This window comes from Equus przewalskii, chromosome 9 (genome assembly GCF_037783145.1).
Source record: "Equus przewalskii isolate Varuska chromosome 9, EquPr2, whole genome shotgun sequence".
Classification (NCBI taxonomy): Eukaryota; Metazoa; Chordata; class Mammalia; order Perissodactyla; family Equidae; genus Equus; species Equus przewalskii.
Window position 1 is genome coordinate 23381567 of NC_091839.1, and position 14895 is coordinate 23396461.

At 47.3% G+C, this 14895-nt stretch overlaps 1 protein-coding gene across 9 annotated transcripts in view; it reads left to right on the forward strand.

The window, feature by feature from the left end:
• Positions 1 to 14813, forward strand: part of LOC103564375 (leukocyte immunoglobulin-like receptor subfamily B member 5) — a 42827-nt gene extending 28014 nt beyond the window's left edge. The window contains exons 1-11 of one of the 9 annotated variants that reach the window (XM_070558522.1): positions 8388 to 8515; positions 8679 to 8714; positions 9318 to 9620; positions 9843 to 10139; positions 10384 to 10686; positions 11001 to 11051; positions 11334 to 11381; positions 12419 to 12544; positions 13003 to 13070; positions 13280 to 13332; positions 14315 to 14813. In XM_070558522.1, the coding sequence (XP_070414623.1) occupies positions 8482 to 8515; positions 8679 to 8714; positions 9318 to 9620; positions 9843 to 10139; positions 10384 to 10686; positions 11001 to 11051; positions 11334 to 11381; positions 12419 to 12544; positions 13003 to 13070; positions 13280 to 13291 (1278 nt within the window). In that variant the 5' untranslated portion in view covers positions 8388 to 8481 and the 3' untranslated portion in view covers positions 13292 to 13332; positions 14315 to 14813. Of the gene's footprint in view, positions 1 to 8387; positions 8516 to 8678; positions 8715 to 9317; positions 9621 to 9842; positions 10140 to 10383; positions 10687 to 11000; positions 11052 to 11333; positions 11382 to 12418; positions 12545 to 13002; positions 13333 to 14314 lie in introns of those variants that run through there. The other 8 variants (XM_070558523.1, XR_011522457.1, XM_008540060.2 and 5 more) reach the window with 8 other exon arrangements.
• Positions 14814 to 14895: the final 82 nt, after the last annotated feature.

Here is a 14895-nt window from a genome sequence, read left to right on the forward strand (position 1 = left end):
CTCCCTTTTTTCAAGGGACTCTTTTCAAGGGCTGAGTCTGGGCCCAAATACGTGAGTGCAGGCAGCTGAGTCCTCCCCAGGCTACCATGTCCCCACCTCATACTTCAGCCCCTGAGCACTCAGGAATGAGCCCAGATATGCTGGGATGATGGTGATAAAACTGTGAGGGGCCATGGCCTGAGCTGTGAGAATGAGTGTTGTGGAAGGAATTTAGAACCCAGGCTCTGGTTTCCTTCTAGGGACCCTCCATAAGCCCACCATCTGAGCCCAGTGTTGAGCTGGGGTCTCTCATCTCCTGGAGGAGGCTCATGACCATCTGGCACCAGGGGACCCTGGAGGCCCAGGAGTACCATCTGCATAAGGAGGTCCTTCTCACTGGGACAAACAGAACCCACTGGGGCCTGAGGACAAGGCTAAGTTCTCCATCTCACACATGGTAGAGAAAAATGAAGGGCAATATGACTGCTCCTAGCAAAGATCCACATATTTCTCAGAGTGTGGTGAACCCATGGAGCTGGTGGTGACAGGGGAGAAGACACTCAGGGGACCAAGTCTCAGGCTCTGCCGTCAGTAAGGGTATCTGCTGTCAGGGTGGTGTCCCCTTTCACAGCCCAGCCCTGCAGGATATGAGGGAGGTATCAGCCCCATTTAACACTCTGCCTCCTCCTCTCCTAAGATTTTCTCAAAGACCCAACCTCTCAGCCCTGCCAAGCCCTGTGGTGTGCTCAGGAGGGAACATTACCCTCCAGGGTGGCTTGTGGCTGAGATTTAACAGGTTTAGTCTCACTAAACAAGGAGAACACAAGACATTCTGGACTCTGGACTCTCAGCGACACCCCAAAGGGCAGTCCCAGGCCCTGTTCCCTGGTGGTTCCATGATCCCGCTCCACAAGTGGACATTCAGATGCTATGGCTGATACTAGAACATGTCTCAGGCATGGTCAGACCCCAGTGACCCCCTGGAGCTCCTGGTTCCACGTGAGGAAGTCCCACCCTTGCCCCATCAATGTTTGGAGGCACCAGAGAACGTATGGGGATCTTTGCTCCCTGGCGAGTCCCAAGTAGGACAAAGAGGAAAAGGAACTCAGGGATGCTGGGACAATGGACACAGAGCTACAAACACAGTGACACTAGAAATTCCAGAGAAGGAAATGGGAGATTTCAGGAATAATCAGACCCTGCAATTCTTGGCTTGTCTATCTCCCCGGTGTGCCAGGGAAGCCCACCATCCTGACCCAGCAGGGCAGGGTCATGACCTCTGGAGAGATTCTGACCCTTCAGTGTCCCTCTGATGTCTACAATGACAGATTCACTCTGCCCGTGTCGTGGGGGCCTGGCTTCCTGAAGCACATTGTTTGACAGCCCGAGGCTGGGCTCTGTGAGACAACCAGCGGCACAAACAGCAAATCTAAAGGGAAATGTTAAAGCATGTTGAAACAATCGAAAATGGACACACAATACACCAAAACATATGAGGTGCTGAAAAAGAAGTTCTGAGAAGGAAATTTATAGCAATAAATTCATATATATAGAAAAGAGAAACATTTCAATTATCCAATGTAACTTTATACTTGAAGGAATTTAATAAGACAAACAAGCGAAGTCCAGGGTTCATGGAAGGAAATAACAAAAATCAGAGAGAAAATAAATGAAAAACAATGAAAAAGTCGAAAAAATTAAGAGTTGGTTTTGCCAAAAGAAAAAGACAATTGTCAAAGCTTTAGGGAGACTAACTTGGAAAAAAAGAAAGAACACTCAAATAAATAAAACCAGAAATGGAAGAGGAGACATTACAATTGATACTACAGAAATACATAGGATCATAATATGTTACTATAAACAATTGTATGTCAACAAATTAGATGACATAAGAAATGGACAATTCCTAGAAACACACAATCTGCCAAGATTGAATCAGAAAGAAATGGAAAATCTGAACAGAACAACACAAGGAAGGACCTTGAATTGGTAATCCAAAATCTCCCAACACAGAAAATCTGCAGAACAGATAGCTTCACCGGTAAATTCAACCAAACAATCAAAGACGACTTAATCCCTATCCTTCTCAAACTCTTCCAGAAACTTGAAGAGAAGGGAAAGCTTCCTAACTGCTTCTATGAAGAAAACAACATACTGATACCGAAGCCAGACAAGGACAACACTAAACAAGAAAATTATAGGCCAACATGACTGGTGAACACCCATGCAAAATTCCTCAACAAAATACTAGCGAATAGATTACAATACGTTAAAAGGATCATATGCCTTGTTCAAGAAGGATTTATTCCAGAAATGCAGGGATGCTTCAACATCCACAAAACAATCAATGTGGCACGCCACATTAACAAAATGAAGAATAAAAATCACATGATTATCTCAATAGATGCAGAGAAAGCATTTGACAAGATACAGCATCCATTTGTGTTAAAAACTCTGAATAAAATAGGCATAGAAGGAAAGTATCTCAACACAATAGACGCTGTATATGGCCCACCCACAGCTAGTATCATTCTCATGGGATTCAAACTGAAGGCAATCCTTCTAGAAAAATAACCAAATAAGGATGCCCACTTTCACCACTCTTATTTATCATAGTATTGTAAGTCCTAGCCAGAGCAATCAGGCAAGAAAAATAAATGAAAGTTATACAAATAGGAAACAGAGAAGTGAAGCTGTCATTTTTTGTAGATGACATGATTTTAGGTATGGAAAACACTAAGGAATCCACCAAAAAACTTTCAGAAATAATAAATGAATATGGTGAAGTTGCAGGATACAAAGTCACCATACAAAAATCAGTTGTGCTTCTATGCACTAACAACGAAGTCGCAGAAAGAGAAATTAAGAATACAGTCCCATTTATAAGGGCAAGAAAAAGAATAAAATACCTAGGAATAAACTTAAACAAAGACATGAAAGAAATGTACACTGAAAACTATAAAACGTTGTTAAAAGAAATTGAAGAAGACACAAAGAAATGGAAAAATATTCCATGCTCTTGGATTGGAAGAATTAGCATAGTGAAAATGCAAATACTTCCTAAAGCAATCTGCAGATTCAATGCAATACCTATCAAAGTCCCAACAACGTTTTTCACAGAAATAGCAGAAAGAATCCTAAAATTCATATGGGACAACAAAAAGCCCTGAATAGCCAAAGGAATCCTGAGATGAAAGAACAATGCTGGAGGTATCACACTCCTTGATGTCAAAATATATTACAAAGCTATATTAATCTAAATTGTGTGGTACTGTCACAAAAGCAGCAACACAGATCAAGGGAACAAAATCAAGACCCCAGAAATAAACCCACACATCAATGGACAGTGAATTTTTGACAAGGAAGCCAAGAACATACAATGCAGAATGGAAAGTCTCTTTAGTAAATGGTGCTGGGAAAACTGAACAGCCACATGCAAAAGAATGAAAGCAGACCATTATCTTACACCATACGTGAAAAGTAACTCAAAACGGTTTAAAGTCTTGTATGTAAGACCTGAAACCATGAAACCTATAGGAGAAAACACAGGCAGCAGGCTCTTCGACATCGGTGGTAACAGCATATATTCAAGCACCATGTCTGAAGGGGCAAGGGAAACAATAGAAAAACAAATGGGACTGCAACAAACTAAAAAAGCTTCTGCACAGCAGAGGAAATCATCAACAAAATGAAAAGACAACCAAACACTTGGGAGAAGATATTAGCAAACCACATTTCTGATAAGTGGTTAATATCCATAACATACAAATAATTCATACGTCTCAACAACACAAAAACTAAAAAGCCAATTAAAAGATGGGCAAAAGATCTGAAGATACATTTCTCCAAAGAAGATACACTGATGGCCAGCAGGCACATGAAAAGTTGTTCAACATCGTTAACTGTCAGGGAAATGCAAATCAAAACTACAATGAGATATTACCTCACTCCCATCAGAATGCCTATAATTAGCAAGACTGGAAACAAGTGTTGGAGAGGATGTAGAGAGTAGACAGCTGTCATACACCACCGGTGTGAGTGCACACTGGTGCAGCCACTACGGAAAACAGTATGGAGATTCCTCAAAAAATTAAGAATAGAACTACCGTATGATCCTGCTGTTCCAATGCTGCGTATTAATCAAGAACACGAAAACATGAATGCATAAAGATACATGCACCCCTATGTTCATCGCAGCATTGTTCACAATAACCAAGACTTGGAAGCAACCTACGTGCCCATCAAGGGACGAATGGATAAAGAAGATGCAGTGTATGTACACAATGGAATACTACTCTGCCCTCAGAAATGATGAAATCTGGCTACTTGTGACAACATGGATGGACCGTGGGAGTATTATGCTAAGTGAAATAAGCCAGAGGGAGAATGTCAAATACAGTATGATCTCACACATAAGTAGAAGACAAAAAAACACCAAACAATCACATAGAGACAGAGGTTGGATTGGTTCTCACCAGAGGGGAAGGGAGGAGGGAGGAGGGAGAAAGGGGTGATTAGTCACATGTGTGTCTTGATAGATTGTAATTAGTCTTTGGGTGGTGAACATGATGTAATCCACACAGAAATCGAAATATGATGATGTACACCTGAAATTTATATAAAGTTATAAACCAATGTAACCACAATCAACATAAATTAATTGAAATTAGAAGTACTGCGTGATCCAGAGATCCTACTTCTGGGTGTATTTCCTATTTAACGAAATTATGATCTCGGAGAGATATCTGCCCTCCTAAGTTCATTGCAGCATTATTCACAATACCCAATATATGAAACAACCTAAATGCCCATCTATGGTTGAATGGATAAAGAAGATGTGGTGGAGATGTACAATGGAAAGCTATTCATCCTTCAAAAAGAAAGAAATTCTGTCATACGTGACAACATGAATCAACCTGGAGTACATTATGCCAAGTGCGATAAGCAAGACAAAGACAAATTAAGCATACTTTCACTTACAAGTGTACTCTAAAATAGTCAAACTTATAGAAACAGTAGAATGGTGGTTGCCAGGGGCTGGGAAAAAGGGGGATATGGAGAGACGCAAGTTTCACTTTTGCAGATGAATGAGTTCTGGAGAGCTAAAGTACAGCCATGTGACTACAGTTAGCAAGGCTCTATTTTGTCATTGAAATTTGCTTAAAGAGTAGATCTTAATTGTTGTCACCACACATGCAAAATAATGGTAGCTCCATAAGATGACAGATGTGGTATACAGCTTGATTATTTCACAATATATACTCATGTCAAAACATCACATTGTACATCCTGAAAAAAACGATATTTATTTGTCAATTATACCTTGATGAAGTTGAAGAAATTGTTTCATGTAATTATACCAAGGATATTGGAAGTTATTCCGTTTCTAATTTTAAGTATTTATTCTCATTATTAATACATATTTTTGCAATGTTATTTGTGAGCAATTATTTATTACCATCTTCCCTTACAGAAGATAAGGTTCTAACTGCACTTTACCTGAACTCTGAGTACTCATAGATATAAATATATGTGTGTATGTTGTATGTGCACATCTGTGTGTCTACATGCACTGTGTGTGAGCACGTGTGTGTGCATTGTGTGCGTGTGTGTTTGTATAATTTTTCTTTTTTTGTCATTTTTGCCCTCACTGTTGCATCTCTCTTTTTCCATTTTGGGTTCTTTGTTCTCCTAACTGAATCACACTGCTTAGCATGCCTTTCACTGAGTGGGAAAATAGCAAAATATCTAAGCACTTGAAGATCTGGAAATGCCTTCTTTCACTCTTGTTCTCTTTTTCAAGTTAGTTGGAAACATTTTCGTATTTCAAATAAAGTGTAGGATTCAACTACCAGGAGAGGAAACTCCATCTGATGGCCAAGGACCCATCTCCCCCAAACTCTTCTTATCTCTCAGGAAAACGTGGCCCCACGTGGTGGGTTTAACCTGTGAGATTCAGGTCAGAGTCTCCTCCTGTTTAGGGACTTGCCCCTGCTCACCCTTTCTCCTTTGTCCTTTAAAAACAATTTGGCTCCATATACAATTCTCCACAGACTCCTAATTCCTGGAAAGTATTTCTCCAATCTCTTCTGGCGTCTCTTTTTCTATGGGGAAGTCTGGTCCCAAGAGTTTGTCATTCTATGGATGGTTATTTGCATTTTCTCTAGGACATAATTTTAGGACTTTTGGTATTGCCCCAGGCAAGTTCTCTTCGATTTTTTTGAGGGGAAATTCACATAAAATAAAATTGACCATTTAAAAGTGTACAATTCAGTGTAAGATATGTGTTTTTAATTTACCCTTCAATTTCTTCATCTACCATGCAGGGCCAGAACAAAGATGTCATTTTTAATTGTATGCCTCATAGCACAGAGTCTTTCCTCATTTCTGTAAAAAGTTAACTCCTCATCTCAGGAGCTCTTGATAGACGCCATTCTCTCTTCTGTCCTCTGGCGCTTACAATAGAAATGACATTGGCCCTCCGCATTCTACTGCCCAGGAATCTTAAATTCCTTTTGTGGTCTGTCTGCACTGCATTCTGAAAAATTTCCTCATTTTTTGTTCTGGTTTTATAATTGGCCTTCAGATGTCTTGTCTTTCAGGGATGAAATTTTTTCTTGTCTTCATTCTACTGGAGTTTTCATCTCTAAAATTTCTAACTCATTAAAATAGTTGCCTATTCTATAAAAGTATTCCATATCTTTGCATCAGAAAATCCATTTCTCTCTTTATTTTTCAGATATTTAAACACACTTAAAATTACTCATATTTTCCTATTGAGTCTATTCCTTGCAGGCTGTAATCACCATTAATCAGTAGCTCATTGACCATAGCATGTTCATCAAGATTGGGATGACCCTCAACTCTCCATTCTTGTCAGAAGGCTCTGCTCCCACACACCTGATCTTCCAGAGAAGGTTTTCCCAGGGCTGTCCTGGGGTTCAAGCTGACAATGGGGGACTGTTGCAGCTGTTCCTGCTTCAAGGTGTTCACTCTTTCACACGTAGCACCTGCTGAGGGTTGTGCCCTCAGGGATGCTCCAATGGGCACCTCACACTCACATGTTGAGCAGACACCCATGGCTGACAACGCTGGATTCAATCTGTTTCAAGCCACACAGAGGAAGTTGCTTGGTGTTGACCAAGGGCTTGGGGCAGTTGGGACATATTCCAGTGCCTGCCTACAAACACAAGGGAGGGGAACCACAGCTTTCAACCTTCACCTGGAGCCCTGATCCTTCCCTTCCTGTGAGGACCTGGAGGTCCTCTCTCCCTAGGACCCCTTGATGGTCCCAGGCACCAGTGGCCACTCACCTTTGTTCTCTGTTCTTTCCTGTGGTTCCCTCTCCATCTTGATATCTTTGTTGATGTTTTTAGAAGATATATGTGGCTAGATGTTTCAGAAACATTTTAAGTTACATTTATCAGTGTTAGGAACAGACAGGAGCTCTGGGGTGGGCACGGCAATCATCCACCTGATTGTGGAGTCCTACCTCACGATTCCTTCATGGCCCAACTCACTCTTGTCTTAACCTGACCTGGGAGTTTTTTATCCCTCCCATGAACCCAGTAACATTGACTCAACAACCAATTTGATGAGGGGGTTTCATGACAACATATTGTCAATGAAGAAACCAAGGCTCAGAGATTGGAAATTAACTTCTAGTTCACATGGCCAGTGCATGTTGCATGAATATTTAAATAAAAATCACCTTTGTCCCCCAAATCATAGCACTAACCCACTCTTTGACCCCTGAAGCTAAGGATAGGACCCCAGGATGAGAAGGCGATTTTGAGCAAGGGAAGAAGGTTTTTGAGGAGGCAAGAATGACTCTGAGGTTTGTTTCCAGCAAGATGAGTGTGGACGTTTTTGGAAGAAACAAAGGAAGACCATGAACTGAGCTGTGATAGAAAGAAAGCCCACACTCTGGGACCAGAAAAGGAGTGATGTTTCCTCCCCTTATTTCCCTGTATTTTTCCTTTGTGCTCATTGTCCCGATGACCTCGACCTGAACTGTACAGTTACATGTCGAGCATGTGTCTCTGCTGATCTGAGCTCTGCAGTGCAGCAGGAAAGTGCATCTTCTCTGCAGCATCTCCAGGGCCTAGATGACCACTGTCCATGATGACGACCCACAGGGATGTGCTGATGGACAAGCTGAGGATGAAAGAGAACCCATGGAGGAGGATCTAACAAGGAATGACGTGCCCTAGGTCACCCTTACCTGGAAGGGGCATCTCAGGAAGACACTGGATCTATTTGCTGCAAAGACCTGTCCCTTAGTGAGATGAATCCAGATCAAGGAGAAAATGGGGGTCGGGGGAGACACTATTTCTATTTAAAATGTCTCCAGAGAGCCTGGTACAAACACAGCCCCAGCATTTGGGAGGGGTATTTCCTCTTCTCCTGGGGCTGCTGACATGACAACCCTGTGACTGTCTTTCCTTCCGGGTACCCAGGTCTCCTCCACCAGCACAGCCAGAGGAACCGGCAGAAGACATTATGTCCCCCAAGCTCACATTCCTGCTCTGCCTTGGTGAGATTTGAGGAGGGGGAGGGGAAGCCCTAGTCTGGGAGGGACCCCACCTCACAGCCAGGCCCTGATCTGTCAGCAGACCCCAGGAATCAGGAGACTTATGGGGAGAAGAGGTTTTGCTCAGGATTCAGGGGTAAATCTCTAACAGGAATCTCTCTTCCAGGGCTGAGTGTGGGACTGAGGACCCCAGAAGAGGCAGGTGAGTCTGTTCCCAGGTGTCCCAGATCCCAGCTTCTCACTGGGGACAAGGGACAACTTCTGGGAACTGGGGAGGGAGAACAGCGGTTTGGGGCTGAGAGTTGTGGGGTGGCTGGAAGGGACTTGTGAGAGTCAGGGAACTGATGGTGGGGAATGTGTAGTGACCCAGCTTCTGATTTCCCTCCAGGGACCCTCCCTAAACCCACCATCTGGGCTGAGCCAGGCTCAGTGATCTCTCGGGGGAAGCCTGTGGCCATTTGTGGTCAGGGGACCCTGGAGGCCAAGGAGTATCTAGTGTATGGAGAGGGAAGCTCAGTGCCCTGGGACAGACAACAACCACTGAAGCCCAAGGCCAAGGTCAGGTTCTCCATCCCATACAGGGAGGAACGACATGCAGGGACACATCGCTGTTACTATCTCAGCCCTACTGGCTGGTCAGTGACGCCCTGGAGCTGGTGCTGACAGATGAGAGCACACTCTGGGTCCCAGCCTCAGCTCAGGAAGGGGGTCTGTTCTCATGGGTTTGTTTCCTCTCACAGCCAAGCCCTGGGGGATATGAGGGAGCTGCAAGCCCCATTTAACACGCTGCCTCCTCCTCTCCTAGGAATCTACAGAAAACCCTCCCTCTCAGCCCTGCCGAGCCCTGTGGTGACCTCAGGAGGGTTTGTGACCCTCCGGTGTATCTCATGGCAGGGATTTCACAGGTTCATTCTGACTAAGGAAGGAGAACACAGGCCCTCGTGGACTTTGGACTCACAGCGACGCCACAACGGGCAGTTCCAGGCCCTGTTCCCTGTGGGCCCTGTCACCCCAAGTTACAGTTGGACATTCAGATGCTGTGGCTGTTACAGGTATATCCACCAGCAGTGCTCAGAACCCAGTGATCCCGTGGAGCTCCTGGTTCCTGGTGAGCACGTCCTACCCTTGCCCCATCCATATTTTAAGGTGACAGACAGGGGTCTATACTCCCAGGAGAGCCCCAGACGAGAGGGTGGGGTGAGGGTAGCGGGCGTGTCACCTGGAGCAGAGACACAGAATGTGAGAGACAGTGAGACCTGGGGTCCAGGATGGAAAAGGGGATTTGTGGGAGGAATCAGCCCTTACAATCTACATGAGGTCTTTCTCTCAGGTGTGTCTGGGAAGCCCTCCCTCCTGAGCCAGCAGGGCTCTATCATGACCTTTGGACGGAACTTGACTCTCCAGTGTCTCTCTGACGTGGGCTATGACAGATTCGCTCTGTCCAAGGAGGGAGGACATAACCTCCCCCAGCGCCTCAGTGAATGGCCCCAGACTGGACGTTCTCAAGCTGATTTCCTCCTGGGCCGTGTGAGCTTGTCCCATGGGGGCCGGTACAGATGCTATGGTGGACACAAGTTCTCCTCCAAGTGGTCAACCCCCAGCGACCCCCTGGACATCCTGGTGGCAGGTGAGGAGCCAGTGGATTCAGTCAGGGACCCAGACTCTGCACAGACCCTGCCAGGGGAACCCCACATGGTGATGCTGGAAAGAGGGATGTGGGTTCCCAGGGAGGGAGGGAGACAGAGAGGTGGGATGGGCAGGGAGAGACTAAGAGCAAAGAGGCAGACAGAGATGAGTTTCCTCAGAGAGAGGCTTGGGGACTCTCAGTTCAGAAGAGGATACAGCCCCTCACCCGCCTTTCCTCTCTCTAGGAGTACTCCCTGACACACCCTCCCTCTCGGTGCAGCCAGGACCCACAGTAGCTGCAGGAGAGAACGTGACCCTGCTGTGTCAGACACGGAGCCAGAGGGACATTTTATTTCTGTCCAAGGAGGGGACAATGGTTTCCCCCCTGCGTCTTAGATCAAAGTACCAAGCTCAGCAGTACCAGGCCCAATTCTCCATGAGTCCTGTGACCTCAGCACATGGGGGGACCTACAGGTGTTACAGCTCATTCAGCACCTCCCCTTACGAGTTGTCATACCCCAGTGACGCCCTGGAGCTCGTGGTCTCAGGTGAGAGGCACCGACTCTGTTCTTTCTGAGTCACTCAGCTCATGGCCTTGTCCCCGAGAGAAGTCTGGGGTGGGTTGGGAATGAGGGGGCCCCGAGGCAGGGTCATCCAGAGCGGGATCTGTCCCTCAAAGTATAGGAGGAAAACCGGGCCCTCCCATGCCTGCCCCTTCCCACGACACCATCAGCAGAATCCTCCAGGTGGGTGGAGGGAGAGACTTGGGGACCACAGGGAAGATGAAGAATAATTGTTTGAGCAGAGACAGGGTGTCTGGGGGAAACTCTAGCCCGTCATCTCCTCTTGTCCTTTCTCCCAGGACCCTCAGGGGACCCCACCTCCCCACCCACATGGCCCAACTTAACATCTGGTGAGTCACAGCGGCCTCTGTCCAGAGAGCTCACAGTTTCTCCAGGCCTGTCTGTCGAGACTCAGCTGACCTGACTCCTAGTCCCTCTCTCAGCACAGCTTGTCTCTAGGGGGCTGGGAGTCAGGCAGAGATGGGGGGTCCACAGGGCTCCAGGGCCGTGAGGCTGGTGGATGGTGGGTGGGGTGGTCATGGCAGAGGGAGATGTTGGGTCTCAGCCTTGGAGAGGCTCAGCCGTGTGAAATGGAGAGAAGTGCCCCCCTCACCCCCAATCCTGATCCCCAGGAGGCTCAGAGGATCGACTCTCCACAACGGAGTCAGGCCAGTGGAAGGGTAAGAGATGGTCTCTGTGGGGAGGTGGTGGGTGGGCCCATGGGGGCGAGGGCTGTGTTAAGACATCAGGAGACTCTGACATGGATGTACTTGCCTTTTCTGGGCCTCAGTTTTTCCAAGTGTAAAGGAGAGAAGTGTGACCTAGAGCTTAGACTCCCTGTCAGTTCTGGCTATGGGTCTGACCTCCTTGGAGAGGCAGCCTAACAGGGAAGCCCACCAGCATGTGATTTTATGGGGGCCTGTCCCTTCAGCAGCAGTGATGGTGACATTTTACAGGGGAGGGAGGACCTGGACAAGGGTCCTCGGTGTTCAGGTCCTTTCCCTTCAGCTCAGGGTGCTCAGCTGGAGTGGAAAGAGCAAGGGAGGAAGTCAGCTCCACGGGTTCAGTTTCCAGTTTGGCAGCTCCCGCCCTGGGGCCCTGGGCAGCTCATTTCTGTTCTTTGAGGCTCAGTTCTTCCTGTTTAAAGCTCCCATCCTGCTCACAGGCCTGTGATGACATTAGGCTAAATGAGGGGCCCAGGCATTACAGAGCTCGGGAACGGTAGAGCTCCCATCCCAGCCCAGACCTTCCCGTGGGGCTTCATGGCCCTGCACGTGGGGGACAGATCCCTGGAGAGATGCAAAGTCCACCTCATGCAGCCCACCCTCCCCCAGATCCTTGGTGTGTGGGGGACGGGGAGGTGATGAGGAAGGATGCTCAGCTCCATATGATACACTGGGACAGGCCTTGTCTACAGATGAAGAGCCTGGGAACAAGAAGCTGGTGGCCACCAGGGGGCAGCTGATGAGAACACAGGGAACTCACAGCTTTGGGTTTGAGTCTCAGCTCTGCCACTTCAGGCTGGGTGACCTAGGCACATGATTTGCCTCTCTGTGCCTCAGTTTCCTTCTCTGGGAAATGGGCGGGTGGGGATGGCAGTCATATGTTGTGAGATTGTTGTGAGTGGGAGGAGACGAATGGAGAGACCCCAGCACATGCCTGGCACATATTAGGTGCTCCAATAAATGGCATCAGTGGCTCAATCATGACATCACAGGTGTCCAAGGTCTCAAACCGTACCAGAATGTTCTGATTGGGATCTCTGTGGCCTTCGTCCTGCTTCTCTTCCTCTTCCTTCTCCTCCTCATCCGACATCGACGACAGGGCAAATGCAGGACATCAGGTAAGTAGGGAACAAGGAGACCCAGGTCACTGGAGGAGGTGGGCTTAAGGCACCAGCCAGTGGGAAACCAAATAGATGGGAAGTCCAGCCTAGAAAGACTTTTCCAGAATCTCAAATCAGAAATCCAAAACAAAACACTTCATTTCAGCACAGGTATACACATTAAGGTCTTTTCATCTTTTCAATCTCACGAAATATTGAAACATACACACAAGTTTTCCTTCTTTTCTCCCAAATCACATGTGGAGGGTGGGTGGTCATAACCTCCCAGGGCTGAGACTCTGTCTGTCTTGACTCTGCCCAGAGACAGGCTGGTCTCCAAATTCTTGTGGGGGCTGCAAACCCAGAGCCCAAGGACAGAGGCCTGTTCATCAGGTCATTATCACCCCGAAGACCCCAGACTCACACCCCACCCTCAGCCCCATCTCTGTCTTTAACACTCCCGTCTCCTCCCCCAGCTCCAGCCCAGCTGCTGACACCCAGGAAGAGACCCTCTGCGAGAGGAAGAGGAGGGTCTGCCCTGGGGGTGGGGACAGAGATTTCAGTAGGCCATGAGGGGATAGGCTAGGAGGATCTCAGGATTTGGGGTGAGAAGGACTGAAATCCCCTGAGTGATCTTGGGCCATCTCCTCACCCGTGGACTTCAGTGGCCCATCTGGGAGCAGAGGGGGCTGCAGCCCTGAGAGACCTCAGGGAATCCTGACAAGAGACACACTCCCTGTTCTGCCCCAGCAGATGCTGCCGTGAAGAGCACACGGCCTGAGGAGGGAGTGGAGCTGCACCCTCAGGTGAGACCCCTGCCCTGTCCAGGCCACCAGAGACCTTCCTGTTGTCAAACTTCATCCAATGGACACTTGGCTGTCCCCGTATCACCCAGCTCTCAGCAGTGTCCCACACTGACCTCTCCTCTCGGGCACCTGGGGCATCCTGCTGTGACTTCACTTTTGGTTTCTGTGACTACATGGTCCCCTTTCCTGATTCCTCTTCCTCTGTCTGATCTTCTGGTTGTTGGACTCATCCCCAGGTCTCAAGAGGATATATGAATTAGTGAATGACCCACAAGTTCCCTAGGCTCCCCTTCATTCATTCACCCAACAGTGTACACAAGGAGCTCACTGTTTAACCGGCTCCATTCTTGTGCTGCAGGTACAGCAGTGAGAAAAACTTTCTCCACACTCCTTAGCTCACCTTGTGGGTGAGAGACAACATGCAAATATGCAGGTAGCATCCTGGAGTGCAAAGTGCTGTTAAGGAAAATAAAGTAAGAAAAGGGGATAGAGTGCATGGTGGGGGAAGAGGAAACAGCAAGTGCAACGATCCTGAGGTAGCAACATGCTTTTTCAGGAAAATGGGCTGTGTGGCACCAGCCAAGTGAGTGGGAGATAGCATGTTGGGATAAGAACCTGAACTCAGAAAGCATTCAGATGTCCAAGGTTAGGATGTCCCTGAAGATTCCATTAAGGAAGTGACTTCACTGTGTTACAGTGTGGACAATTTACTGGAGGAGGTCAGCACTGGGATCCAGGAGACACTGTTTCTGTCCCTCTGTCTCCTTCTATCAGGGCCCTCAGGAAATGAAGAACACCTAAGTGAGCCACTCCAGATCAAGACTCAGACAGGGGATAGCCACCTCTCCTTTCCCCGTGTCAGAGGAATCACCAGAAGTAAAAGACAGGCAGATGGACAGACAGATGGGTCCCATCTTCTCCTGGATCCCAGGCTGCCCCCATCCCAACCACATAACTATACCCCGACTCTCCCTTGCTCCAGGCTGCTGCGTCTGATGTCCCCCAGGACGTGATCTATGCCCAGCTGAACCACTTGACCCTCGGACGGGAGACAACACCCTCTTCCTCCCAGTCAGAGGAGCCCCCAGCAGAGCCCAGCATGTACGCTGCCCTGGCCATCCACTAGCCCAAGAAGGACCCGGACCCCACCCTCCATGGAGGGAGACTGCAGGGACCCCAGAAGACACAGGAGCTGCCTGCAGTGAACACCTCCTAATGACCCCCATCCTACCTGGACTCCTAACGTGGACACCAGGAGCTTCTGAGACTCCTTGAGAGTGACCTGATTCTGCTGTCTGAAAGCTGATATTCCCCCATTTTGGAAATGAAGCAAGAGACATTTCTGTAATCCATGAGTGAAATGAGAAATCCCAAACCAAAGTGAGAGAATGTTTTAAAAAATATGATAATGTAAATATTACATATCAAACCTATGAAGTTGGAAAATTAAAAATGATGGATGCTTATATTAGAAAAGAAAAGCCTAAAAATCATTGATCTAAGGTATTATATCAAAATTTAGAGAAAGAACTCCAGATGAATCTAAATGAATGTAGAAGGAGA